We start from the raw sequence: 27,321 nt of genomic DNA, 5'->3' as shown, positions 1-27,321 counted from the left end.
TCCACCGCCTCAATGCCCTGTAGCCTGGCGTGTGGTCCTGATAGGCAGCTCGTGGGGTACAGAGAAAGTCCTTCTGAGAACAGGGCCCCCAGACACGCACGGGCCCTCTGCCAGCCTGCTAGACCATCCTGACACACACTGAGTCCCGTCTTAGAAGGGGAACTAGCCGAGCCTCCCGTCTTTTCCTGCAAGCTGTTTTGGAAAGAAACCTTCAGGGCCACGGTGTCTGCTCCCTGGCCTAAGAAATACGTAACTCATCTCTGCTGGGGCCAGGAGGGCTGCTCCAGGCAAGACGCACCCACGTGCTCAGCCCTCGCAGCTCCAGCCTGGGCCCCGGGGCCTTGGGATCAATGGCGGGGACGGCAGGGAGAAGCAGAAATGCCTGGAACTTCAAACAGGCGCAGCTGAGTTCTGAGTGAAGGGGAGGCTGGTGCGCGGACAGTGCGTGGGGCAGCCGCTGCTTCCCGTGCTCTCGGAGAAGGGCAGCATCCAGACCGCGGCCTTAGTGCTGCGCATCCAACACGCGCATGTGCACAGGCGCACGCCTAGCCAGAGTCACGCCCACCTTCCTCATCCCATCTCTAAACTCTAAGTGCCATCAAGGAACCAATCCCACTGAAAAGCCTCCCGAGACCTGCAGGCAGTGCACATCGGGGGCAAGCCCGGGGCCATCGGGTCAGGGCACCCAGACCAGACCATGCAAGCTACCACCTGCTGAGCAACCGTGGGCTCCCCCAGGAAAGGACGCTGCCTCTCACCAGGCTCAGCCCTGGCACCTGCCTGTTTCTTCACCACCCCGGGGGGCCTCCTCCCATCTCCTGATGAGGAACCTGAGATCCAGCCATGTCACTCGGTGGCCACTGCAGAAAAGTGTCCACCACTCCCACCAGGACCTGTCTGATTCAGCAGGCAATGGGGACACCTCGGGGACATGTCTGTGCCCAGGACAGGCAGACCCTACAGCCGGAGCCTGGAAGTCCACAGCCTGGTTCACACCACAGCACCCTGGCTCCCATCTGGGCGCCGAGGCTGGTGCCCTCCGCCTTCTCTAGGAAGCCCCCCTGGCTCCCCCGGAGGACAGGCCTCCACACCTAGGGGCCCACAAACCTTCCCCGTGGTGCCCCCACAGCCGCGATTTCAGGTGCACTCAGGAGACTGCTGGGTTCACACTGCCCCATCCCACTGGCCCCTGGCTCCCCTGCTCACCACCTCAGTGCCTGCGTGACAGCCAGGCATTCCACTGGGGCTCCCTCCCTGCCCGCCGCAGGCTCCCTCCTCCCAGCTGCCCCACGGGCCGAGCTTGCTGGAAGCAGAGGCTCAGCTTTCCTGAGGCCTGGCCCTGACCCAGGCCTGGCCCTGGCCCTGACCAAGGCGTGCCATGCGCAGAGCTGCAGTGAGCGAGGTCAGCAGCTTGGAGGCAGAAGAGCCCAGCTGAGGGTACATCGGCCAAAGGCTGTGAGTGTGTGTGTGTGGTGTGAAATGCACGTGTGGCGTATGTGTGTAGTGGAGAGTGGGGTCTGTCCATGCGGGGAGCTGGGTGCACGTGCTGGGCAGGGAGTGTCCACTGGGTTTCCCCAGGTGTGACGGACGTGCTGCAGTGTGCAGGGGTGTGCCGCGGGTGCCTGTGTGGGATGTGTGAGGCACAGGATGCCTGCACAGCATCTGCATGTGCGTGACGCGGTCCCCGTGTGGCATGTGCGGTGTGTGTGGTGCAGCCTGAGCCCCCTCACATACCCCAGGAGTTTCTTGTTGGAGAAAGAAAAGGAAAACTTGTCCTTGTTCCCAGCCAGGGGCGACTTCTCCAGCTTCTGCTCCTCCTCCATCTTCAGTAGGGAGTCGGGTTTGCTGTTCTGAAAGCCAGAGGCAGAGGCACAGGCCTGGAAAGTCACTCACAGTTGGGACGGCTGGCCAGCCCCAGGCCTGCAGGGCCCTCCTGGCTCCCGGGGAGCAGCGATACACAGCAGGGCACTGATGGCCAAGACAGTGAAACGCCACCCACCCAGCGTGGCACGTGGGCTCTGCATGCACGCTGCCCCACAGCAGGTGAGTCTCGGGGGGGTTGTGCGCCCCCCAGACCTGCAGAGGTGCCTCAGGGCACCGCCTGTCCGGTACCTCACCACCCTCACGCATGCAGGGAGTCATGGACCGACCTCGGCTCACACTCACACACACACACACACAACCGCACCTTGTACTTCCACTTGGCCTCCGACTTGCTCTTGGTCTGCTCGCGGATCTCCAGCCGCTCCACGTCGTTCTGTGTGTGGACCAGGTCCTTGTTGGGAACACTCAGGACACTCTTTGGAGCCTAGAAAGCAGGGCATTTATGACTCAGAGGCAGACGAGGAGGATGAGTCGGGCTCCCTTGGTTTACACCATTGAAGCCTGGCCCCCAAGCCCTGGCCTCCTGGCCCCCAAGCCTTGGCCTCCTGGTCCTCAAGCCCTGGCCTCCCGGCTCCACAAGGCCCCGCCTCCTGCTGCCCTCATGTGGCTCAGCCAGCCCCTCCTCCGCCTATCTGTCCATCATTCATCTGTCTATCCCTCCATGGTCCACTCAACCCCCCTTCATCCATCCACCCATCCCTCTATCCATCCGTTCTTCCACGTTTATCCTGAGAAATAAACTACCAGTGTGTCCCACTGTGACCCTGGAGGAGGGCCCCCAAGCAGCCGGTGACAGCCTTCCCCTGGAGGTCATTCACCCTCAGCGGTGCCTGGTCTCAGGGCGCAGGTTCCTCAAGCCCAGACCTCAGACCCTGGAGTCAGAGTGGGTGCCCCAGCTGGGCCTGTCCCTCTCCGGGCTCCAGTGCTGTCCACGCTGCTTCTGCAGGGACACTTCCTCCACCCTCAGGTCTCAGCCCCAGGGACAGCTCCTCGATTCCCAGCTGGGCCACCCTCCCGGAAGACCACCCCTCTCCCTGTGCTGCTTGGCCCTCCTGAGCGCAGCCCCTGCCCGACACCAATGGTGCCACCTCCCTCTGGGCCACTGCTGGCCGGGGCACCGTCCGGGCCTGACACACGGTCCGAGTGTCAGCAGGAAGACGGCCACAGCACGACCCTGGCACGCTCTGGGACACCACCTCATGGCTGCCCCCTCCCCGCACGGACACAAGCCCCTGGAGGGCAAGGACACCGCGGCCCCAGCTGTCCCGGCACCCAGCAGGCCCACCTTGCCCTTCTTGGGCGGCTCCATCTTGGTCAGTGCCTCCTTGGTGTGGGCCTCGAGCAGGTCCAGGTTGGGGATGGTGGGCGAGGATGACTCCCGGCACTTCTTCCCTTTCTTCTTGCTTCCATCCTTGAGCTTCAGGGTTTTGGGGGGCTTCGGGGGCTTGGGGGGCTTCGGGGGCTTGGGGATTTTGGATGGCTTGGGCATCTTCACAGTCTTGGGAGTCTTTTTCTTGGACACTTTCTCCAAGAAGGACCGAGGTGGGGTGGCCTCGACGGGAGATGGGGGCTCCTCCTTCTCCCTGTCCCCGTCACAGACCTCGTCCGAGGAGGCGACGACATTCACTTCTGGTCGGACGGTCTTGGAGGCATTCTGGGATGGGAAAAGGACAGGGTCACGCAGGTCCCTGGACCATGGCCAGGAGGGTCCCCACAGGACTCGGGAGAGGCAGAGAGGGGCCCAGCCACCCCACACCCCCCTTCGATCTGCTCACAACACTCCATGCTGACACGTGACACACGCCCGCCCCACGCCACCCTGTGGTGAGTGCCACTGTCCTGGGCCATCAAGACACTCGGCCCCCCCACATCCTGTGACGCTCTCAGGCAGGTGAGCCGCCTGGAGGGGCAGCTCTGGTCAAGCTGGCTCACAGACCCGGAGGACGGGTCAGCCCACCCTCATCCCGGGCGTGTCCTCACCTCACTGAGCCGGATCTCTCTGGCCAGGTCCTTGATGAGCTGGGAGGGCCTGATGTGCTCGGGGAGCTCATCCTCGTGCTCTGCCAGGGCCTGCGGGACCCGGGGTCGGCACCAGCTCTGCCATCTGCGGCTCCGCACCCCCTGCCCCGTCCCTCCAATCTATTCCCCTCCTTCCCACCCGGACAGGACCAGGACCACCCAACTGTCCTGGGGTAAGAGGCTGCCGTGGAGCACTGGGTCCTGGGACCTGCCTGCGCACCCCACTCCAGAGGCGATGCACAGGGCTAGGACCCCACCTGAGGCTCCCGCCAGCAGCCTGTGGGGCACTTGTGGACCTAAGCCTTCTACCTGGCCAAGCAGCTGGGGTGAGGTGCAGGGGCCCCCGGACTACCCCAGTCATAAGGCCCGAAGGAGATGGTGGCCACAGGACGGCCCCGGGAGGACACCAGCTGTGCTCTCCCCACTTGCCTCACCCATGAGCAAGTGAGCTGCACTGGGCTCCCTGTGTGGACTCCACCTGGTGAAAGTCCCTGTGGACTTGCTGGCGACCCCAGCCCTGGGAGGCAGCCCCCTCCCTCAGGCTGCAGATGGCCAGGCAGCTCTGCACAAGGACAGCCCCAGCAGGAGACAAGGTTCCCAGGGTGCCCAAGGCTGAGCCAGACCCGCGCCCTCTCTCTGTAGCCACAACCCAGGCAAAGAGAGTGCAAACGGGAAGCGGGGTCCCCTGGGCCCTGTTTGAGAAATAGCACCCACTGCTCCAGGGGGCCAGCACCACGGGGCATGGGGAGGGCACAGCCGGTGCAGAGCCGAGGCCACTGCAAGTTGGCTGGGCGCCTGCACCAGGTAGTGTGGCTCCTAAGTAGGAGGGCCCAACCGTGTCCCCAGCACTCCCTGTCCAGATCCAGATGCCTGGTCATTGGGCCAGCTGCTCCCAGGTCCTCCTGTCCTCTCCAGGTTCCTGGTGCTGTCCCCACACAGCCCCAGGTGGGGGGGCACTCTCAATCTACCTGTGTCTTACCCCCTCAGGAGTCCGAGATGGTCCCATCAGTGGGCAGGAGAAGCTGTCTGTGAGTGATGTAAAAGCACTCCCTGGGCCAGATCGGGCCACCCACCTGTCACTCCCCGAGTAGGACATCCCTGGGTGTTGCCCCTGCCTGTCACCCACTCCCCTGTCCAGGAACACAAGTGACCTGCTACCTACCTGCTTCTTCGTCCATGACCTGAAAGCACCATTGAGAATTTTAGCTCCTTGGACTAAATGAGGGGGCAGCTGTTTCCCCGACTTGTGAGAACCTGGAGGGGAGACAGCTCATGAGCTGGGCTGGGCACCCAGCCCACCCAGCCCAGCAGCAGGCTGGAGGGCGCCCAGGGCCCTGCCTCCCAGAGGCCTCCGCCCACAGCCACCTGCCCAACTGCCAACGGTTCCTCTTGGAACCTGGGGTGCCCACCCACCTGGTGGCCTGCCCTGCCAGGGGAAGGGTCGGCCCTCCACCAGCCTCCTGCTACCTTACCCGCGGCTCGCCCACCAGGCTCCTGAAACAGGCCAGCTGGCTTGCCCTCTCCACCCAGTATCCCAGCCCTGCCCCAGCAAAGGACTGTGGGAGTGACAGGAGATAGGCCATGGGCTGTCCCCACGGTCCTGCACCAAGCAGCCCCAAGCGCCTTCTTATTCCCAAGGGGCTATGATCAAGCTACACAAAAGCAGTACCCAGACCAGGACAGAGAGCCCCATCCCAGGTCTGTCCACCCCACAGCCAAAGGCACGGCTCAGTGCCTGCCCTGGGACAGCCGGTACCTTTGAAAGCCTCCAGCAGGTGCTTCCCCATGTACCAGCAGGCAGTTTCAAAGTTGGGAAACTGAGTCAGGCTGCCCAGTTTCAACCTCCTTTCCACCTCATATGCCCTGGAAGCCACAGCAGAAAAACATTTAGTGCAAGGAATAACAAGTCGCCACGCTAGAGGGCGAATACAGGCCACGGCCATACTACCCAAGCCACGCCACAGCCACGAGGACCCAGAGGAACGCACTGGGAGGACCGACCACATCAGGAGGATGCAGTGGGCTGCAGCCCCCGGGACCTCAGCCAAAGCCCAGGAGAGGTGGCAGCAGCTTTTAATGACCTCAAACCATCACTAGCCTGCCCAGCCCCGGGCCCTCAGGGACTGTGAGACCACGGAGCTCACATGCCCTCCCGCCAGCCCAGCAAGGCCAACAGTGGTGCCCAGAACCATCCACAGGTTGGGCCCAGCCGGCTCAGGCCACGCTGTCCATCACACCAACCCAGCAGGGGGAACCCCGCCGCAGGCAGCTGGCACTGCGGGCACTACCTCATCTGCATCTCCACACTCAGGCTGTGGAGAAAGTGTCCCGCGAAGGCCAGGCAGTCCACAGGGGTGAGCGTGGCGTAAATCCAGCCTGCAAGAGACAGACGGGCTCCACCTTGCTCTGTGCACTCAGCAGCTGCCTGTCCAGGCTGCAGACCGGTGCTGGCCTCCCCTGCCCAGGTCCTATCAGCCCATCCTGGCTGCTTACCCCCTCTGAGGGGACTGGGGACAGACGTGACTGAGCTAGCCCAGGCGGCTGGATCGAGCCTTGCACCCCACGGAGCATGAGCTAGGTCCCAGGCCTCCATATGCAGGGGCAGGAGAAACCTCAACTGGGCTTCTGCCCTCCCTGGGAGCTGGCATTGGTCCCCAGGCTATCCTTGGGGATGGAGCCAGGGCCAAACCCCGGGAAATCCGCAGCTCTTCCTAAAATAACTGTGACTGTGAGGAAGACGGGGAGGGAAAGAGGGGCCCTGGAGAGTACAGAGATTTAGAGGCTTGGAAACCAGTCAAACTCAGAGGACATCTGGATCCTGAATTTAAATGGAAAAAGAAATGTCACCGTTAGAAAACCTGAGCACTCTGGCTGCTTGATGATACCGTGAACTTGTGATTCACTGTTCACTTTTAAAGACAGGATACCAGGATTGTAACTGTGTTACCTTAAAGGGAATGAAGGCTTTCAGACAGCGGACTACTTACGGGTGAGACCATGGAGCTAAAAGGCCTGGAATTTACCCTCACAGAAGAATCTGGGGGACACTCAGCTGCTCGGGACCTGCTTTCTCCTGCACTCGGTCAACACATCCCTTAACAGACATCCAAGTCGGCAGCTACCTGCCCTCCTTCCTCAGCACTGGTCTCGGTGTCTTTGATGCATGGCTGCTTCTGCCACCTTGGGCTGTCTGAGCCAGGTCTCCCAGGCTGCTGGCTCAGCCACAGGGAGTCGAGCCCCACAGCCCAGAGGCAGTCCCAGTGTTGACCACACGGGACTGGCACCCAGTGGCTGGGACACAGCACGGGGACAGAGCAGCGACCAGGAGAAGGGCTGGCAAGCCAAGCTCCACCCGTGTTCCCGGAGCCAGCGAGCTCACCTGAGGGGATGAAGAGAGTCTGGCCCTGCTTGACCGTGCACCGGTAGCACTTGTCCACCTGGTCGGCAAAGAACATCTCGCTGTGGTTGGAGGCCGACCGCCAGCGCTCGTACAGGGAGATGTTGGCCGAGGCCGGCCTGATGAGATAGAAGATCTTCTCCCCCTGTCGAGAGAGCCCGTTGGCAGACCCACAAGACCCGGGACACGGGGGCAGCTCCCACCCGGGGCTGAGGACGCTGTGGGGCGGGCAGAGCCTGCCTGGTGTTGGGGACACTGAAACCCAGGGTGGCAGAGCCCCCGGGAAGACACAGAGACACAGCCCCTGGTGCTGGAGACGACAGAACACGGGGGAGCAGTGTCTGCCCAGTGCTGGGGACACTGGGGGACCGGGCAGCAAAGATGTCCTGGCGCTGCTGGAGGACCTGTGACGAGTCCTGACTTGGAAAGCACCCTGACAGGCGCCACTCCTACCTGCAGGACAGCCACCAGGCAGGGCTCTGCCCAGAGCAGTCAGACCCGAGACGTTGTGTACTGGGTCAAAGACGGGCCAGAGGACGCTGTGGAAACTGGCTCAAGGCCATCACCCCCAACCCAAGCCCCGGGGGGTCTGGAGAAGCTAAGCTTAGGGACTCTGCTGTCACTGGCATCTGGCTTTTCTCCTGGCTTCCCCCAGTGGGAGGCTCCTGCTGGGGTGGCTGCCACGGGAGTCCGGGCTGTGGCTAATTCCCTCCCGGGAAGGCTCCCCAACTCCTCTACCTTCTCTGCACACGGGACCCTGGGTGGTCTCACCTAACGGTCAGTGAGCCTCGGTCCCACAGGAAGAGGAGACACAAGCACGTCACCAGTCTCAGTGCACCCCTGCCCCTCTGCCCAGATATGTCTGCACAGCCTCCTGTCCCAGGCCCACAGTCCAGGGTCCCTCTTGTGGGGTAACCTCTGGGGGAACTGCATGGACCAGGTGTGCCCTGAGTGGGGCGGGGCGGGGCTCACCTTGAGCACGTGGTACCAGGCAGAGGCTCCCCCAGAGTCGATGTGGAAGTCTGTGTAGCTGTCCTTCACACAGATCAGGCAGTACTTGGTCACTTTGGGCTTGGCCAGCAGAGCATCATCAGGCCAGTAGTTTTCTACCCAGGACAGTTTCTTCACAATGTCAGGCGGCTCCACGAAGCTGGACATTCTGGGGGCAGGAAAGGAGAGTCAGTGGTGATGGGAACCAGGGCTTCCGTTTGTTTTTTTTTTAAGCTTGGGGCAGGCAAGGAGCACGTCACCCACTGTTTCACGGCCCATGGGCCACGTGGCATGGCTCCCATTTCACAGACAGGCCGACTGAAGATGGCAGACGGTGAACTGAGCCCACTGCTGTGGCCACCCAGGCCAAGACTGCTCTTCTCCACATGCAGCAGAGAGGGAGGAGAAGGCCTGGGAACCCACCGCCCCAGGAGGAGAACCCCTCCCAGAGGGACTGGAAAGCCGGCCACCACTCCACGTCAGCCCACATCCATGTTCCAAAAGGGCCTGAGGGTCCAGGTTTCTCACGGGCAACCCTCCCTGCACACCAGGGCACAGTCAGATCCCGCTGACTCATGCCCATGGCGTGTGGGGGAAGGCGAAGAGAGCCTTGATTCCACTGAATGTCACTGTCCTGCATAAACTGCATCAAAATGTCAAGGCCAGCAGCAACTGGGTGGTGACATTCTGGCCACCCTGGAGAACCAGGTCTTGGAGCTTTTTACTGCCTCAGGCCATACAGGGTTCTCCTGACCCCTTGGCTCCATCTGAAGCTCCTTCCCAGCCCCCCGCGTCCCCATCTGCACCTCGGTGTGAAGCCACGCACACTCTGATGACATCCTCTTTAAACAAAGGCTGGACTTTCCCACACAAGTCGCACTCAGTCACCCCTCACAGCCTCCGTTCCCAGCCTCCTCCCACTTCCTCAACGTGCCTGGTCCAGATGTCTGCCCTGGTGACCACCTCCCCGTGGGAGGGTGGCATACGACATGCTTGACTGGCCCTGGCGGCCTCTCTACTGGTCTGGACTATGCACGTCTGCTACCAGGACCACCTCTTGGTGACAGCGTGACTCCATGGAGCCCAGGCCTGCCTGCTGGAAGCCACCAACTCCAACTCCACACAGGAAGCCGGCTGGAACTAGACCTGGACCCTAAGGCCACTGGCTCTTGGCCCCCTCCCCCCCTCAGTGCTCCCTGACCTCCAGGTGGGACTCTTCTAAGCAGATGCTACAGCCCCAGGACCGAGAAGAAATAATACTTTTATCCGTGTTTCTCCTGATCAGTGGAAGGGAGTTCTCTTTCTTCTTTTTCTTTTCTTTCTTTCTTTTTCTTTCCTACCAGGGATTGAGCCCAGGGGCATTTTACCACTGAGCCACATCCCGTGGCTTAGGGTCTCACTTTTGCGGAGGCTGGCTTTGAACTCACGATCCTCCTGCCTCGGTCTCCTGAGTTTCTGGGATCACGGGCGTGTACCATCGCACCCAGCAAGTTCTCTATCTTAAAGACCCTAAATCAAAACACTGCCACAGTCCCAAGCCTGGTCCTGCCACCCCGACCTCAACAGTTCCAGCCACAGACCCTCACCCTTAAATGTCCAGCCACCTTCTCCCGACCACCCCCCACGAGAGTTCTCAGGCCCCCAGTCCATGCCCTGAGCTACTGCTGCACTCAGGAGGGGGTCCCTGCCCCCAGTGAAAGGCGCTGCCTGCAGGAAAGGGCCCCTGCTTCGGCCACCTGGGTCTTCCTCATGGGGATCTGGCCTGGCCTTTTGCACAGGGCTCACTGAAAGTGCCTGCTGACTCCACGTCCTGACACAGCCCGGAAGTCCTCTCTTTGGCTTGGCCCTCGGGTATCCAGTCGGCCCTTCCTCTGAGCTGGAGAGGATCCCAGCCTCCTGTGGGCCTCCGAGGCTGCCGTGGTGTGAGGCCAGCGCTCAGAGGACAGGCAGCTGGCCCCCGGCTCTCAACCCACTGCACCATGGGCATCTGCAGGGGTGGTGCACACTGGTCACCGCAGGCCCCGAGGGCTGCCCCAGATGCCCGTGGGCTTGGGCCTCATCTTGGTGGCCTGGCCAACCCCTGGAGGAGGACCGGCCAGCCAGACATGGCACACTCCTGCCCTCCCAGTCTTGCCGCGGCCCTGGCCCACACCAGGAGAACACTCAGGTGCACGAGGGCTCGGTGAGAGCCTCAGACTGTGTCTGGGGACACAGGTGGCAAAACACATCCCTGAGAGGCCCAAGGAGAAGCTGCAGGCCAAAGCACCATCTAGTTCTGTCTGTCACCAGGTGTCTCTGGGGAAGGACCCCACGAGCAGGGCAGCAAAGGAAGCTGCTGGAGAAATGACTCAGTGTGTCCCAGGGACCAGCGCCACACACGGCTCGGAGCGCAGCCTTGGGAAGAGTCCCGTGCACATGCAGGCAGCTGCCCTCTCTGTGACCAAAGGCCATCCCTTTGTGCCTTTGCTGTCAGGAGGCTCAAACCAAACCCAGTGTCCAGTCCCCTTCCTTCTGTGGCCCTGGGCCCAGCCTGTAATCTTCCTGGGTGTGGTTTTCTTTGATTCTTCCCCACGACCTCTATGCACACGGGTCACCTCAGGAGCTTTCTGGAAGCAGACATGGTGGGAGTGATACAAGAACAAAATCCCTCCTGGCCACCCCTGCCCATGGTCACGGGTGATGCCCATGGTCACGGGTGATCCAGGTCTTCCCCAGGGGCCAGCTGGAGGGCAGTGGAACCGAGGGTCGGGGGTGGGCAGGGCAGGCTCTGACCACGGCCAAGTACACAGTCCTGGCGGCGAGCAGGGTCCTGAGGAGAGGACGGAGGCCGCGTGTGACCAGCTTAGTGGCTGTGGGATGGGGACTGCATGGCCCGAGGACTGCGTGCAGCTCCTGCCCAGCCAGCAGGCCCTGGGTTCCAGCCCCAGCATCACCCACAAAACCAAAACCACCACCTGGAGCTCTGGAACCATGGGACGAGGTCCACAGGGCCACCCGTGTGGGACCTCATCACCTAAGCAGTGAGGGGGGCCAGGCTGGGGGAAACAGGGTAGGCGCGCAGTGGGACTTCCTGGGAATGCAAGTGTCTGCGTATGTGTTTGAGGGTGTAAGTGTGCCAGGGATGCGTAGTGGGTGTGTCAATGGGTGAGTGTGACAGTGGTTCAGCATCTCAGTGACATATGGGTAGATGTGTGGTGAGCGTGCCTGTGGTTGTACGTGAGAGTGTCATGAGTGTGTTGGTGAGTGTGTCACACATTGGCGTGTCAGGAGTGTGTCACTGTGTTTGTCCTGGAAGAGACCACTCCACACCTCACCCAGGGTCCCTGGCCGGGGACGGGCCTCCTCTGGTTGTTCTTATCCACACTATTCACACTTCCACACTTGAAAAGAGAAACAGGAAGAAGCAGCGTGTGCCGCGGCCAGCACGTCACACTCCCGTGATGGTGGCCCTGTAGCAGGCCCCTCTAGCCCCCACTTCCAGGGTGGCTCAGTCACCTGGTGTCGGAGAACTCGAGGTTGGTGACGTTGAGGACCCGCTTGCGGTTGGTGCTGTAGTAATAGTCCACGAACTCCTTCAGCTTCATCTTGCAGTCCTTCTGCTTGGTGACGTCTGTCACGTCCACGCTCCGCTCTGGCCCTGGGAAGCCGCAGGAGGACATGAGAACAGCAAGGAAGTGATGTGGCTTCCCTTGAACCCAGGGGGGACACACACCCTCAGTGCCTCCTATGTGGCGTGGTGGGCCTGGCCCTGAGGCTCTGGGTGCTGAACTCTCCGGCCTTCCATTCCCCTGGATTCAAAGTGCCCAGTGCTCCCTTCCCCCATCACAGGACCCAGAGGTGGTGAATGCTGGGCCTCAGGCAGGGCAGCCAGGTCCCCTGGTGAGCATGCAGATGCCGACAGTGCGTCTCAGGGTAAGCACACCCTGCACGCCGCCCGGGACACGTTAGTTCTGGACTGTGAAGTCAAAACCCTTCAACTTGAGGGCCATGCCATGGTTTGGATAAGTGTCCCCCAAGGCCCATGAGGTTCTGTCCTCAGCCTGTGGTGCCACTGGGAGATGGCAGAACCTCTAAAAGGAGGAGCCTTGTGGGAGGTCCTTAGGTCATGCCCTTGAAGAGGACTGTGGGATGCTTGTCCTTCTTCCTTCCTCTTTTCCTGGCTCCTGACATAGCAGCTTGCTTACCCACCGTGACCTGGCACCCTCATCAGAGGTCCAAAGCTATGGGACCAAACCAAAATAAACTGTTAGGGGTTAGATGTGGTGTCCCCAAAAGCTCATGTGAGAGACAACACAAGAAGGTTCAGAGGAAAAACGACTGGGTTGTAAGAATCTTAACCTGATAGGGATTAACTGAATGCTAACTGAAGTGGTGGGGTGTGGGCTGCAGGAGGTGGGAATTGGGGGGCGGCTGGAGGAGGTGGGATTGGGGTGTGGGCTGCAGGAGGTGGGAATTGGGGGGTGGCTGCAGGAGGTGGAAATTGGGGGGTGGCTGGAGGAGGTGGGAATTGGAGTGTGGGCTGGAGGAGGTGGGATTGGGAGGTGGCTGGAGGAGGTGGGAATTGGGGTGTGGGCTGGAGGAGGTGGGAATTGGGGGGTGGCTGGAGGAGGTGGGATTGGGAGGTGGCTGGAGGAGGTGGGAATTGGGGGATGGCTGGAGGAGGTGGGAATTGGGGGGCGGCTGGAGGAGGTGGGATTGGGAGGTGGCTGGAGGAGGTGGGAATTGGGGGGTGGCTGCAGGAGGTGGGAATTGGGGGGTGGCTGGAGGAGGTGGGAATTGGAGTGTGGGCTGGAGGAGGTGGGATTGGGAGGTGGCTGGAGGAGGTGGGAATTGGGGTGTGGGCTGGAGGAGGTGGGATTGGGAGGTGGCTGGAGGAGGTGGGATTGGGAGGTGGCTGGAGGAGGTGGGAATTGGGGGATGGCTGGAGGAGGTGGGAATTGGGGGGCGGCTGGAGGAGGTGGGATTGGGGGGTGGCTGGAGGAGGTGGGATTGGGGGGTGGCTGGAGGAGGTGGGAATTGGGGGGCGGCTGGAGGAGGTGGGATTGGGAGGTGGCTGGAGGAGGTGGGAATTGGGGTGTGGGCTGGAGGAGGTGGGAATTGGGGGGTGGCTGGAGGAGGTGGGATTGGGAGGTGGCTGGAGGAGGTGGGATTGGGAGGTGGCTGGAGGAGGTGGGAATTGGGGTGTGGCTGGAGGAGGTGGGAATTGGGGGGTGGCTGGAGGAGGTGGGAATTGGGGGATGGCTGAAGGAGGTGGGAATTGGGGGGTGGCTGGAGGAGGTGGGAATTGGGGGGTGGCTGGAGGAGGTGGGATTGGGAGGTGGCTGGAGGAGGTGGGAATTGGGGGGTGGCTGGAGGAGGTGGGATTGGGAGGTGGCTGGAGGAGGTGGGAATTGGGGGGCGGCTGGAGGAGGTGGGAATTGGGGGGCGGCTGGAGGAGGTGGGAATTGGGGTGTGGCTGGAGGAGGTGGGAATTGGGGGGCGGCTGGAGGTGGGATTGGGAGTTGGCTGGAGGAGGTGGGAATTGGGGGGTGGCTGGAGGAGGTGGGATTGGGAGGTGGCTGGAGGAGGTGGGAATTGGGGGGTGGCTGGAGGAGGTGGGAATTGGGGGGTGGCTGGAGGAGGTGGGATTGGGAGGTGGCTGCAGGAGGTGGGAATTGGGGGATGGCTGGAGGAGGTGGGAATTGGGGGGCGGCTGGAGGAGGTGGGATTGGGAGGTGGCTGGAGGAGGTGGGAATTGGGGTGTGGGCTGGAGGAGGTGGGAATTGGAGTGTGGGCTGGAGGAGGTGGGATTGGGAAGTGGCTGGAGGAGGTGGGATTGGGAGGTGGCTGGAGGAGGTGGGAATTGGGGGGTGGCTGGAGGAGGTGGGATTGGGAGGTGGCTGCAGGAGGTGGGAATTGGGGGATGGCTGGAGGAGGTGGGAATTGGGGGGCGGCTGGAGGAGGTGGGATTGGGAGGTGGCTGGAGGAGGTGGGAATTGGGGTGTGGGCTGGAGGAGGTGGGAATTGGGGGGTGACTGGAGGAGGTGGGATTGGGAAGTGGCTGGAGGAGGTGGGATTGGGAGGTGGCTGGAGGAGGTGGGAATTGGGGGGTGGCTGGAGGAGGTGGGAATTGGGGGGCGGCTGGAGGAGGTGGGATTGGGAGGTGGCTGGAGGAGGTGGGATTGGGAGGTGGCTGGAGGAGGTGGGAATTGGGGGGTGGCTGGAGGAGGTGGGAATTGGGGTGTGGGCTGGAGGAGGTGGGAATTGGGGGGCGGCTGGAGGAGGTGGGATTGGGAGGTGGCTGGAGGAGGTGGGAATTGGGGTGTGGGCTGGAGGAGGTGGGAATTGGGGGGTGGCTGGAGGAGGTGGGAATTGGGAGGTGGCTGGAGGAGGTGGGATTGGGAGGTGGCTGGAGGAGGTGGGAATTGGGGGGTGGCTGGAGGAGGTGGGAATTGGGGGGTGGCTGCAGGAGGTGGGAATTGGGGTGTGGCTGCAGGAGGTGGGAATTGGGGGGTGGCTGCAGGAGGTGGGAATTGGGGTGTGGCTGGAGGAGGTGGGAATTGGGAGGTGGCTGGAGGAGGTGGGAATTGGGGGGTGGCTGCAGGAAGTGGGAATTGGGGGGTGGCTGCAGGAGGTTGGAATTGGGGTGTGGCTGGAGGAGGTGGGAATTGGGGGTGGCTGGAGGAGGTGGGAATTGGGAGGTGGCTGGAGGAGGTGGGAATTGGGAGGTGGCTGCAGGAGGTGGGAATTGGGGTGTGGGCTGGAGGAGGTGGGAATTGGGGGGTGGCTGCAGGAGGTGGGAGTTGGGGTGAGGCTGGAGGAGGTGGGAATTGGGGTGTGGCTGGAGGAGGTGGGAATTGGGGGGTGGCTTTGGGGATATATTTGCATCTGCCAGTGGAGTTTCTCTCTCTGCTTTCTGATCACCATGAAAGCCACTCCCATCTGCCACACTCTTCCGCCATGCTGTTCCTGCCTCACCTGGAGCCCTGAGGAATGGAGCCAGCTGTTTATGGATTGAGACCTCTGAAACTGTGGGCCCTCAAATAAACTCTTCCTCTCTACAGTTGTGCAGGCAAGGTCATTTAGTCACACCCGCCAAAAACCTGACTAAAACATAAACCTTTTTTCCTTTTTAAGTTATTGCTCAGGCATTTTGTTCTAGTGACAGACAGCTGACTAATATAGGTACTTCGCTATTCTAAAAATCAATCAATTGAAAAATTAGGGGAAAAACATTGATCCTGCCTTTTCTGAGGTTGTGATGGAGTTTCCATCTTTCAAAGGTTCCACCATCTCCCAACAGTGCCACAGGCTGGGGACCAAGTCTTTAATACACGAGCCTTTGGGGGACATTGATATAAACCATAGCAGTGCTCCCAGAGTGCAGGATTCCTGACTTTCCAATTTCTAAAGTGTAGGTGTGTGCCATGTCTTCTCCAGGATTACCAGATAACTGAAGAGGAAAAGTTCTTTATGGAAGATCCATGATCAAGAGAAGGAGGAGAACAGAAGGAACTAGCAAGCTGGCCCCTTGCCAGGGCGCAGCGGATAGTTGGAAGCGAGCTGAAGGCCACTGGGGGGACCTCCAGGGTGGCATCACCAAGGTGTACAGCAGGTTCCAGGTGTCCTCACAGATGGGGGCACACCCATCCAGAAGGAGATGTGCCCAGCCTGAGCTCCATCTCCTCAGGACCCTGAGCCTGAGTTTACAGGAAGCACCAAGGACAGAGAGACCCAGTGAGCCACGCCACAGGGACACTGACCACCAACTCCCAGATGTGAGAAGTCCTGCCGACCCAAGTCCCTTTCTCCAATAAACCAAAACAATGGGAGCAGGTGGGAGCTGTCAGGGAGGAGACTTCAAGGACTCAAAAATGCAAGGCACCGTGTGGAAGTGGTTTGAATTCGGATGCCAACAGCCAAACGGAAGGAGGCTCTTTGGAGGGAACTGTGGAGAACTAACCTGGGTCTTCGACACTACGGAGTGTGAGGATGAAATTGTGATTACACATTCTTAAAAACCTGTTACAGCGACGCACGGAAGTTTTTATGGGCAAAAGGATGTATGTGGAGATTTGCTTGAAAACCCTGCAGTGGTGAGGCGAGAGGGGTTGGCAGAAAATCAACAGAAAGCTGGGGCTCGTGGCCAGTGCCAGTGCACAGGGCTCGCTGTCACTGTGGATGTGTTTCTAAAAAATTCCACCATTTTTTTGTTTTAAATTAAGGGGAAAAAGAAAGACTGTAGGAAGCAATAAATACCACTAAGGACCACTTCTTCCTGCCTCCGCAGGGTCCCCACTTCTCAGGGCTGCCAGCAGGATGAAACCTGCTCCTATGTGGGAGGAGCCTGGACAGGGCCCGGGGCCGGGCAGTGCGCACTGGACACTGGCCTTCCCACTGCGCTCCCTGCCCAGCAGGACAGCCAGGCCTGGTGTTAGAAAGAGGACGGCAGCCCTGACAGGCAGACTGGCCTCCTGTGCCTGGCAGGACCAAGGCGCCCAGAGACGGCCAGGACGAGGCCACTCTCCAGCATGGCGGAGCAAGGCGGCTGGGAACTGCCATGTCCCTGTCTACGCATGGCTGCGTGCGCAGAGGCCCAGTGGCCCGCCGCCTGCCCTCCCTCTTGAGGAGGACGGCACAGAACAAGCCTCACGGAGCCCAACACCGCCGACCGCAGCCAGGGAGGAGGCCTCCTGACCCCTCTCCGAGACTCCCCAGCGGTCCCCTCGGGCATGTCCTTCTCCCTGCGTGAGTCTGAGGGCCCGTCCTGGGAAGCCCCAGTGTGCACCTGTGGCCCCTGTCCACTGCCAAAATGGAACGTGGCAGCTTCCTGGGGGGTGCTTCCGTGTGTCCGGTGGCTTTCACAGATGATCTCGCTTTAACCCCCAACACCCCTGACCGTGGGCTGCACAGACGTCCAGGTCAGAGCGAAGGGGCTGCTGGGCTGCGGGGCCTCGCCCACACCCGCACCCTTTCCCCTGCTGGGTGCTGTGTTTCCAGGACTTCTCCTCCTGCCCCACCATGAACACCCGAGTCCAGCCGCCGGGGAGCCCGACCTGCCAGAGTTACCCAGGGGTGCTGCCTCAAGTCTGCCTCATAGACACCCTCCTCCACCTGCACGGGCCCTGACACAGTGTCACAAGCTGCAGCTCCCCACGGACACGCAAGGCGGCCGCCACCAGCATCAGCAGGGACTAGCAGAACCCAGGAGAGGTGGGTGGCCCGGGCACTGGGGGAGCAGATCATGGCGTAGGGAAAGAGGCCCGAACCCAGCTGGCAGCCAGGGGAGGGCAGGGACCCCCATTCCCACCACCCGACACCTCGCCATAGTGGAATTCAAGACTGGAAAACCAGGGGGCCCCGGACCAGCCCCATTTTGTAGCCAGGGTCAGGCGGAAGGAAATGGGCCTGCCGGGCCCCTGTGTCCAGGATGTGGCCACAGTGCGGGGAGGTCTGCCCCGGGCAGTGGATGACCCCCATGAGATGGGAAGGGGACAGCACTTACCCACGTAGTTCTCCACGTCACTGACATAGAACGTGGGGGCGGGGACCGCCAGGCCCAGCCCGTCTTTCTTAGGGACAAGGATGGGTTCAGTGAAGCCGTGTTCCTCCATGTAACCCAGGGTGAGCTGGCTGCCGGGCACGCGGGACACCACATCTTCAGCACTGCAGGGGAAGGCCAGGTCAGAGGCCCTGTCACAGCCGCCAGCGCCAGACAGGTCTGGACAGGGCCCCGGCAGGAGGGGCCAAGCACCTTCTGGCCATGGGCCTCCCAGGCCACTGAAGGAGGCTGGCCCCAGCACCTCCCTGGGGCCACCAGCGCAGTCACAGGCAGACATGGTGCCAGCTCCTGTACCCCCACCACCAGGTACCCTGCTCCCTCATGAGATCAGGGCCCATGGTGACAAGGGACACTGAGACTGCCACACCCCTGCAGACCACTGCCCTTCCTATTATCCCCTCTGACTGCCCAGCCCCAGCCCCAAGGGTGAGGACAAGAGCAGGTTCTGCCACGGCCTCTGGGTGGGCTGGGCCACACAGGAGCAGTGTCCAGGGAGAGCCCCACCAGGTAGGACTCAGGGAGCCCAGGCCTGCAGCCCATTCCCACCTCCCACCGTAGCCCTGGGACACGGCGTGACAACACAAGGCTTTGGGACCACCACCTCCTCGCCCCGGGTGGGGATCCCTCGCCAGAGCTGGCAGCGGCCCAGCGCGGCCACTCCCAAGGCCCTCGCAGCCTCTCCCTCACCCGCCTTGGGACCTGGTTTCCCCGTCACCTTGACAGGACTTGCCAAGCTCCGGGCAGCCGGACTCCACCCAGCTAAAACAGTGGCCACCAGGGTCAGCGCTGACAAGGGAAGGAGCCACCAAAACGGTGGACAGAGTCCATGACCCCAGAAGGGACCCAGGAGAGGCTCCGTGGCTGGGAGGGCCTTGAACAAAGCCCCACAGGGAGGCAGCTGTGAAAATCAGGCCCCTTCCACCTCCCACGCTGCCCAGCCCCGTCTGCCCCACGCTTCTGCCCCAGAAGAGGTGGCAAGGCCAGGACCAGGCATCCGCCAGGATGGCCACTGTGGCCTTCCCAAGGGTATCCAATCCTGGCCTGCCCCCTACTGGACACTGCTGCCACCACAAGGCCAGAGGCATGAGGAGGTCCGCAGGCAGAGGGGTCCAGTGGCAGTCTCGGAGCCTGGACAGGCCCTGACAGTCTTCCAGGGGAAGCAGGAGCCCAAAGAGAATGTGGGTTCCCCGGCCACCACACAGTGGACGCCTTCCCCGCCCACCCCGGGGTGCGGGCACTGTCCTGGGTCCAGGCTGGGCTGGAGGACCCCTGCCGGGAGGTCCCGAGAACAGGCTCCATCAGAGAAGGGGCCTCAGGCAGAGGCCTGAAGGGGCCTAGGAGTGGGGACAGAAGTCGCGTCACCGGGGCCTCGGGGCGTAGAGCAGAGGGCAGGTGTGAGGAAGGACAGGGGGCTGGGCACTGGAGGCCCGTCCACCTGGCCAGGGCTCGTGCTGCAGGCACAGAGCGTGGACAAGTTGCAGCAGGGTGGTGACAGCCTGCAGTTCTGTCCACTGCTGGGGGGACAGGGGACAACAGCAGAACCAAGACAGGAGCAGGAGGAGGCTCAGGACCTCGGTGGGTGCCTGGAGAGTGAGCAGGCGGGACGAGGGGGCTCAGGAGATGCCAACACCCACCGCTCCATCACACGGGGGTGAGGGAAGAGGGCGCGGCCAAGGTGGGTGGCAGGGGACTGGTGTGAGAGGAGGGACCATGGAGAAGGGGCCCGAGTGGGGAGCAAGGAGCAGACCTTGCGGAGCTGGGGACAGGTTTGGTCTGAGGTGTGGGATTCTGCAGTGGAACCACAGGTCGAGAGCTCAGAACAGCTAGAAGACGGAGACAGGTGTGGAGCCTCAGGGCGGGGCCAGGAACAGAGCCCCTGGCAGGAAACCCACAAGGAGGGGAGTCAGCAGGAGAGAAGGCAGGTGGGGGAGGAAGACTCAAGAAAGCACAGGGCTCCAGTGAGAAGAGGGCGCAGCCTCCAGTGCTGGGGGGTGGGTGGGCTGGTTTGTCTGGGCACTGGGGATTGATCCCAGGGTGCTTAACCGCTGAGTGACATCTGCAGCCTTTTTAATTTTTTGAGACGAGGTCTGGCTACATTGTTTGGGGCCTCACTAAGTTGCAGAGGCTGGCTTTGAACTTGCGAGCCTCCTGCCTCAGCCTCCCAAGTCACTGGAATTACAGGTGTGTGCCACTGCTCCCAGCCCAGCTTTGCCCGGAAGTCAGTTAGGATCAGGATGGAAGAGGGCCTGCTGGCTGGACCACAGGGTGACAGTGCTAAAGATAAACCGGCAGGAGTGAGAGGAAGGTGAGAAAGAAGAAAATGTCCCGAGACTGCTGTGGGGCGGCTGGGGAACACCAAGGTCACTCCAGGAAGCTTTGGAAGCCAAGAGAAATTTCTCCTCCACAGGGTCATCCGTGGAAAGCTGCCCTTGATAATCTCCACCTCTTTTATCCCTGGGGAGAATTCCAAATTCACATTAATCCACAGAGCAGGAAGCCCAAATGGGATCTGGAGCTATGAAGTTCACGGGGCCACAGTAAACGGCACTTACAAAACCAAGTGGCAGCTTGGGACATGCCAGCAACTCTGGAAGACCACCCCATGAAGAACCAAGCCCCACAGAAGCAGGTGAACACCAGGAGGGAGACCACAGGGACACCAGGCAAGAGGAAATCCCAGGAACTGAGGGAAACAGAACGGCTGAAAAAGAAATTCTAAAACATCCCCAACACATTCCAAGTCAGAAAACAAAAGGATCCGGTAAAGAACAGGGAGTGTGAAAAAAGAACAGAAAAGGACACTGAAAAGGAACTTCATAGAAATTCTAAAAATAGAAATTTGACTGAGATTTTCCCAACCCAATGGATGCATTCAATGGCAACCTGCTGAACAGAAGAAAGTGAATTTGAAGAAAGATTTGAAAAATGACCAAGGTCATGCTGAAGAAAGGCGATTGAAAGGGAAAATAGAATACAGAATTCAGACATGACTTCTCAGATTAAAAATGTGCACAGAGTTCCAATCAGGAAAAACCAACAAACAAAAAAAACGCGCACATAGAGTTATCAGCGTCCACTCTGGTACATCAAAGACCAGACCATCTTCAGTGTTTTCAAAGGAGCGGGGAAATACCACATTATTTATCAGGAAAAACAAAAAGCCCAGCAACGAGACTGACAGCAGACATCATGAGCAACGTGAGATGTCAAAAGACGATAAAATAGTATCTTCAAGGAGTAAAAGGAAAATAACTTCAACTCTAGAGCTCAATTTCAGGATATTAGAATCATTCAAGAATAAGGATGAAATGAAAACACCGTCAGACAAAAAGAGCATATTTTTCATAGGCTTTTGCTAAAAGAACTAGTAAAGGCTATTTTTCAACAAGAGGGAAATCAAAACTAGAAGGAAGGAGTAGGATTCAAGAAACAATGGAGCCAGGCGTTAGGAGCTTCTTAGGAGGCGGAGGCAGGAGGACCACAAGTTTGAGGCCAGCTTGGGCAACCTTGTGAGAACTTTTCTCAAAAGAAAAATGAAAGGGTGGGCACGTAGTTTAGTGGTAGAGTGTCCCTGGGTTCAATCCCCAGTGCTTGAGAGAGAGAGAGAGAGAGAGAGAGAGAGAGAGAGAGAGAGAGAGAGACCAAGAGATAGAGAGACAGAGAGAAAAAAAGAAAATTAAAAAAAAAGAAGAAAGAAAGAAAAAACAAATGATGGAATGTTGATCTGCAGTCCATACAATTCCTACCCAAACGTGGAATGCTGAACGGAATGCAAGGCACCCGCAGGACACCTCGCAACTTCTAAGTTCACTTCAAAGCTTACGACAATCAAGACCACACAGCCCAAGCACAAGCAGAGACCTGCAGAGCCATGGAACACAACAGAGCGTCCAGAGGTCCACCCTCACATCCATGGTCAAGTGCCCAGACAGACCAAGGGGGAAAGGGCAGCCTTCTCAGGGAGAGGTGCCGGGACGCTGGAGATCCCCATGCTGAGGATCGGCAGAGCCCCCACCTCACAACATAGACAAATTAAAGCAGAATGAGTCAAAGACCCAAATAAAAAGCCCAGGCTACAAAAACTGTCGAAGACCAAAGCATGAATGCTCAAGATCTTGTATGAGGTGATGCTTTCACAGAAGTGGCACCAAAAGCCCAAACAATAGAAAAATCGGACTTCACCAGAATCAAGACTTCAGTGCTTCAAAGGACACTCTCAAGAAATCAAAAAGAGAACCTGTAGCATGGGGGAGCAAATCTGAAAAGGAATGAGTATCTGGAAGAGGTAAGAAGAGATTTTCCCCCCTTTGGGCCAGAAATTGAACCCAGGGGCGCTCAGCCACTGAATCATATCCCCAGCCCTTTTTATTTTTTGAGACAGGGTCTTGCTGAGTTGCTTAGGGCCTCCAAAGTGGCTGAGGCTGGCTTTCAATTCGCAATCCTGCCTCAGCCTCTGGAGCTGCAGGGATTACAGGCGTGTGCCACCACGCCCTGCTGGAATATGTAAAGAACCCCTACAGCTTAATTATAAAAAGATAAATAACCCAATTAACGTGAGGTGCTTAGAACAGTGTGGAACTTGACTTCTGGTTTCAACTCCAACACATACAGAGCTTGAAAGCTGACACTCCCATCCTCACAATAAAAAAGCCAAATAAACCAAGAACCAACGACTTTCCTCAGGTTCATCAGGGAATTGGGGTCACAGGGCAAACAACCATCACTAAATCTGAGGAAACAGGAAAATAAAGAAAATCACAGGCAAGACTTGCCTCACTTGGAGCAGGAGCTGCTAACTGGTGGGAATTTTAAATGGTAATTCTTTTGGACAAACAGCTGGAAGTTGAGTATAGACCAGCTTATGAGTTAAAAAGTCCCCACCCAGGGTGGTGATGTGGGGGTGGGGGGCATACTTTCATCAATTCAGAAACCACCAAGTACTCAAGGTCAAGATCCCTCTTAGAGGGCACAGTGGCATGTGCCTGTCATCCCAGAGGCTTGGGAGGCTGAGAGTGGAGGATCTCAAATTCAAAGCCAGCCTAAGCAATTTAGCAAGGCCCTAAGAAACTCAGTGAGACCCTCTCTAAATAAAAAATTTTATAAAGGGGTTGGTGATGTGGTTCAGTGGTTAAGTGCACATGGGTTCCATCCCGGGTAACAAAAACAAAATAGAAAACAAAGATCCCTCTTGACCCAGGCTGGGGAAAGGGAAAAGAAATCACTTTTAAATACACCTAGAATGTTCTCCAGAACCAAGCTCTACCACCCAGGGGAAATCACTTTACCAGGCCTTTCTATGACAGGAAGAAGGGAAATAAGCCAAGTCCAGCCCCCTGCAGCCATGCCGTCTCAGGTCTCAGGTAAGGGTGGTGCAGGAGACAGAGAAATGCTTCCAAAGGTCACAGCCCGGAAACAGGCCAAGTAAAGCACTGAGAATTAACCATGAAATCACAGAACACGTCGGCTCCCCACAGCCTGACCACCTGGTAAAATGGAAGTCCAAAAGGCTGTAGAATGGATAAAACGAGACAAGACTCCTCTCTTGGCCTTAGAGATGCACTTACAGGGGCGGGATACCTGCCACAAAGAGAGGTCAGGAACTGAATCCACCAGAAAGAAAAGTTTCCCAGAACCTAGCAACACCTTGCTTGCAAGGTTTGAGAAACACCAGAGTGACCAGTCTTTGCCCCTGACCCGGGCAGTCCAGTGGGTGACAAGGTGCACGAGCATCCTGAGGTGGTGGTTTCCACCCGCTGCATGGGCCTGGGTCCGGCTGACCTCCTCCAACACCAAGTTGCACTTCTCCTTGTTATAAAAGCCCAGACCAACTTTCCCTCAAAGGACTGACAGCGTGACCAAACGGAACTTCTTCTGTTCTCTGATGTGCAAATCTATTCTGCACCTTGGCAGAATAAAAACACCTTGGCTTTTATTCTAACCTTGGTCGTGATTTCTTAGTCGACAGACCACACGAGGGCCACTCCTTTGGGAGTTTGTCCCTCTGCGGAGTCCCTTCTCTTCCCTGTGCCGAGCATTCTAAATTCTAAAGACGAGCAGCACCTAACTTTACAGTTACGGTGAACACACAGTGACACAGCTGTAACTTTAGAGTCTCAGTGAACTATAACTGTAACTACATTTACAGAACCCAGAACATCTGTCGACTTTCAGATAGGATCTGCGTGTGTGTGTGTGTGTGTGTGTGTGTGTGTGTGTGTGTGTAACAGGGCCCTCCTTATTCTTTAATTCTGTGCATCACTAACACAGTCCATTGTATGTTTAACTTCTAGAAAATACGGTTGTAACTAGACCTCGGGGGTCAAGGTCAATTGCAAATTTTCAGGGGGGGGGGCGTCGGCCAGGAGACATGTAACCGAGATGATGAAGACCCTGCTCAGCATGGGACCTCTCTGCCCACTGTCCCACCACACATCCTTCCATTCCTCCGTAAAAGTCCTTCTGTGTACTTGAGGTCCCCAAGACAGAGTGCCAAGGGGGACAGCCCCCTCTAGCTTCTCAGGCCTGGTCCTTGAATAAACCTGGCTTCGTCTTTTCCAACTTTCCTCTCCACTACTGGCTTTTGAGTACAGAGCAAACACACACGGGTCCAGCGACAAGAGCACATTAGGATAACAAGTTGGTGATAAGAGCTGCAAGACACAGACTCTATTTAAGCAGGAAATCAAAGAAAATGGGGGGAGGTAATTAAACAGTGAAACAAGAAGAAGTGAAGCCTCTGGCACCTAGAGCTATAGCAAATCTAACATGGCCCCCGTCCTGGCCAGATCAACCTAGCGCCACACTAAAGCCAGTCACTTCACTGCCTCTTACACAACACACCACGCCCAGCTTTCAGCCCCAAATTACAAAGTATACTATATGCAAAATCGTAGCATATGCACAATGGGGATATCAGAAGGAAGAGAGACAAAGAAGCAGAAAAATATTTAATATATAAAAAAATATCCAGAGGCCCAGAAGACATCTATATGCCAAGGCATATCACATTCCAACTGCAGAAAACCAAAGACAAAGGTGATGTTTTGAAAGAAACCAGAAGAGAGAGAGAAATTCCTAGCATGATAGTGGAACTGGGGGAAATTATTTACAAAGCAATTATTCAAAGCCGGTTCATTCACGAAGGAAGAAAATCTATAAAAAGTCATTAAGAAAGGCTGTGATGCTTCAAGACAGAGCATTCTCTCACTCCACCTTCCACTGCTCGGCAGGATGCAGACTCCACTCTAGACACCTGCAGCCAAGAACACAGGCTCCATGGCCTGTTCCCACTCCAGGGCTTCTTTCTGAAACCCTGACTGTCCCAGTCTCTGTGGCTGAGGCTAAGCCCTGGTAAGTACTGCCAGGAAGTGGAGGCTGCCTTCTTGCAGGGGAGCCACACGTGGAACTGAAGTTCCCCCCGATGTGGCGTGCTCACAGCACTGGGTGGAGCCCTGATCACCCCTGCCCTGCCCCTTCTACTCAGCACCATAGGGAGGTTCTAGAGCCAAAGCAATTAGGCAAGAAAAAGAAATACAAGTCATCCAGACAGAAAAGTAAAGAAAGAAGTAAAACCATCTCTATTTTCAAGTCACATGCTCTTTTATAGAGAAAATCCTAAGGGACTCGTTAAAAATTAGAGCTAACACACCAGTCTGCAAGGTTGCAGGACACAAGACTGGTATACAAAAACCAAATACATGTCTATGCACTGAACAATCTGAAAATAAAATGAATGATTCCATTACAGGAGCACCAAAAAGGATAAAACACAAATAAATTTAACCAGAGCAGTCCAAAACTCAGAAAAGTATAAATCATTGTTGAAAGAAATTTTAAAAGATCCAAATAAGTGGAAAAACATCCCAAGTTCATGCACCAGAAGATTTAACGTGGTTAAGATGGGAAAAACTCTATCATAATCTATAGATCAAAAACATCCAGAATCCAAGGTGACTTCTTTGTAGAAATTGACAAGTTGATCTTAGTAAAATGCAAGGAACAGGTAAGGACTCAGAAGAACCAAAATAATCTTGAAAAAGAAAAAGCAAAGTTAGACTTTGCTTCACCCCCTCCTGGTTTTAAAACTTACTATGACTTCAGTAGTCGACAGGGGGGTGGAGGGAGGGAGGAGGGAAGGGGGACAAGTGAGGATGAAACTGATCAAATTATGTTTCTATGTATGTGAAATGTGCCACAATGGCATGTACCAATAAAAAACAATCAGAAGAAGAAAAAAGACTGTGTGGTATTGGCATAAGGACAGAAATAGACCAGTGAAACTGAATTAGCATCCAGAAATAAACATGTACATCTATGGCAAACTGATTTTGATACAGGCTCTAAGACCACTTAGTAGTAAAAAAAATAGGCTCAGTGGTGGAGTGCTCGCCTGGCATGCATGAGGCACTGGGTTAGATCCTCAGCACCACATAAAAAATAAACAGTAAAAGAATAGTCTTTTCATCAAAAAAAAGACACTGGGACAAATGGATAGTAATATGTAAAAAAAAAAAATAAAGTTAGATCTTTGCCTCCCACCATATACAAAAAAATTAATTAAGATATAATAAAGAATAAACTGTAAATGCTACAACGACAAAACTCTTAGAAAGTTCCATAATCACAGAAAAAGATTCTCAACATCCTGGGTCATTTGGTCATGCAAATCAAAATACAGTGACATAACAGATCACCTCCACTAGGACAGTCAGAATCAAAATGTTAAATAATAACAAGACCTAGCGAGGAGGATGTAGAAAAATGAGAAGCCTCATATACTGCTTACAGGAATGTAAAATGGTACAGCTGCTTTGGGAAATGGTCTAGCAATTTCTCAAACCATTAAACACAGAGTTACCATACAACCTCGCAATTCCATTCTTTAAAAAAATGAAAACATGACCCCACAAAAACTTGTACATGCAGAAACAACCCCAATTCCCATCACCCGGTGAGTGCATAAACAGAAATGTGGTTTAGGCACCAGTGGAATATTATCCAGTCATTAAAAAGAAAAAAGCACTGACCCTCGGCACAACGTGGTGAACCTCGAAGGCGTGACACAGGACACAAGCAGCCAGTCACAGACTGAACAATTCTATTGATATAAAATGTCCATAGTGAGCAAATGTATGAATAAAAGAAAGTGACAGTAGTTGCTTAGGGCTGTGGGGAGGGGGATAGAAGATAAGGGTGACAATAAACATTGTGGGATTTCTTTCTGGGGTGGCAAAAATGTTCTAAAACTGACTGGTGAAGACGCACATGTCTGTGAACACACCACAAACCACTGAACTGTGCACTTCAAGTGGATGAATTTTGGTGTGTAAATTACCCCTCACTAAACACGGGGGGCGGGGGGGGGGTTGGAGAAAAAAAGAAGGAAGTCCGAAGAGAAAAGCACTTCCACAGAGGGGAGTAAGGATAAGGTGACCTTCTGTGTCTCATCAGAAATCCCAGAAGCAAGAAAGGAGTTGGCGGAGATACTTAA

At 57.1% G+C, this 27,321-nt stretch overlaps 1 protein-coding gene across 3 annotated transcripts in view; it reads right to left on the bottom strand.

The window, feature by feature from the left end:
• The window catches only part of Phf2 (PHD finger protein 2), a 94,412-nt gene that overhangs the window by 13,278 nt on the left and 53,813 nt on the right, over positions 1 to 27,321 (bottom strand). For 2 of the 3 annotated variants that reach the window (XM_078030620.1, XM_078030621.1), the window contains exons 4-14: positions 17,775 to 17,935; positions 11,786 to 11,927; positions 8,273 to 8,459; positions 7,283 to 7,445; positions 6,192 to 6,279; positions 5,660 to 5,766; positions 5,066 to 5,157; positions 3,865 to 3,954; positions 3,170 to 3,538; positions 2,189 to 2,308; positions 1,735 to 1,850 (exon numbers count right to left, since the gene is read on the bottom strand). In XM_078030620.1, the coding sequence (XP_077886746.1) occupies positions 1,735 to 1,850; positions 2,189 to 2,308; positions 3,170 to 3,538; positions 3,865 to 3,954; positions 5,066 to 5,157; positions 5,660 to 5,766; positions 6,192 to 6,279; positions 7,283 to 7,445; positions 8,273 to 8,459; positions 11,786 to 11,927; positions 17,775 to 17,935 (1,635 nt within the window). Of the gene's footprint in view, positions 1 to 1,734; positions 1,851 to 2,188; positions 2,309 to 3,169; positions 3,539 to 3,864; positions 3,955 to 5,065; positions 5,158 to 5,659; positions 5,767 to 6,191; positions 6,280 to 7,282; positions 7,446 to 8,272; positions 8,460 to 8,554; positions 8,859 to 11,785; positions 11,928 to 17,774; positions 17,936 to 27,321 lie in introns of those variants that run through there. The other variant, XM_078030622.1, reaches the window with a different exon arrangement.

Source organism: Ictidomys tridecemlineatus, chromosome 13, assembly GCF_052094955.1.
Source record: "Ictidomys tridecemlineatus isolate mIctTri1 chromosome 13, mIctTri1.hap1, whole genome shotgun sequence".
Classification (NCBI taxonomy): Eukaryota; Metazoa; Chordata; class Mammalia; order Rodentia; family Sciuridae; genus Ictidomys; species Ictidomys tridecemlineatus.
The sequence above is the reverse complement of the archived record's forward strand: the minus strand, read 5'-3'. Positions and strand labels throughout refer to the sequence as shown.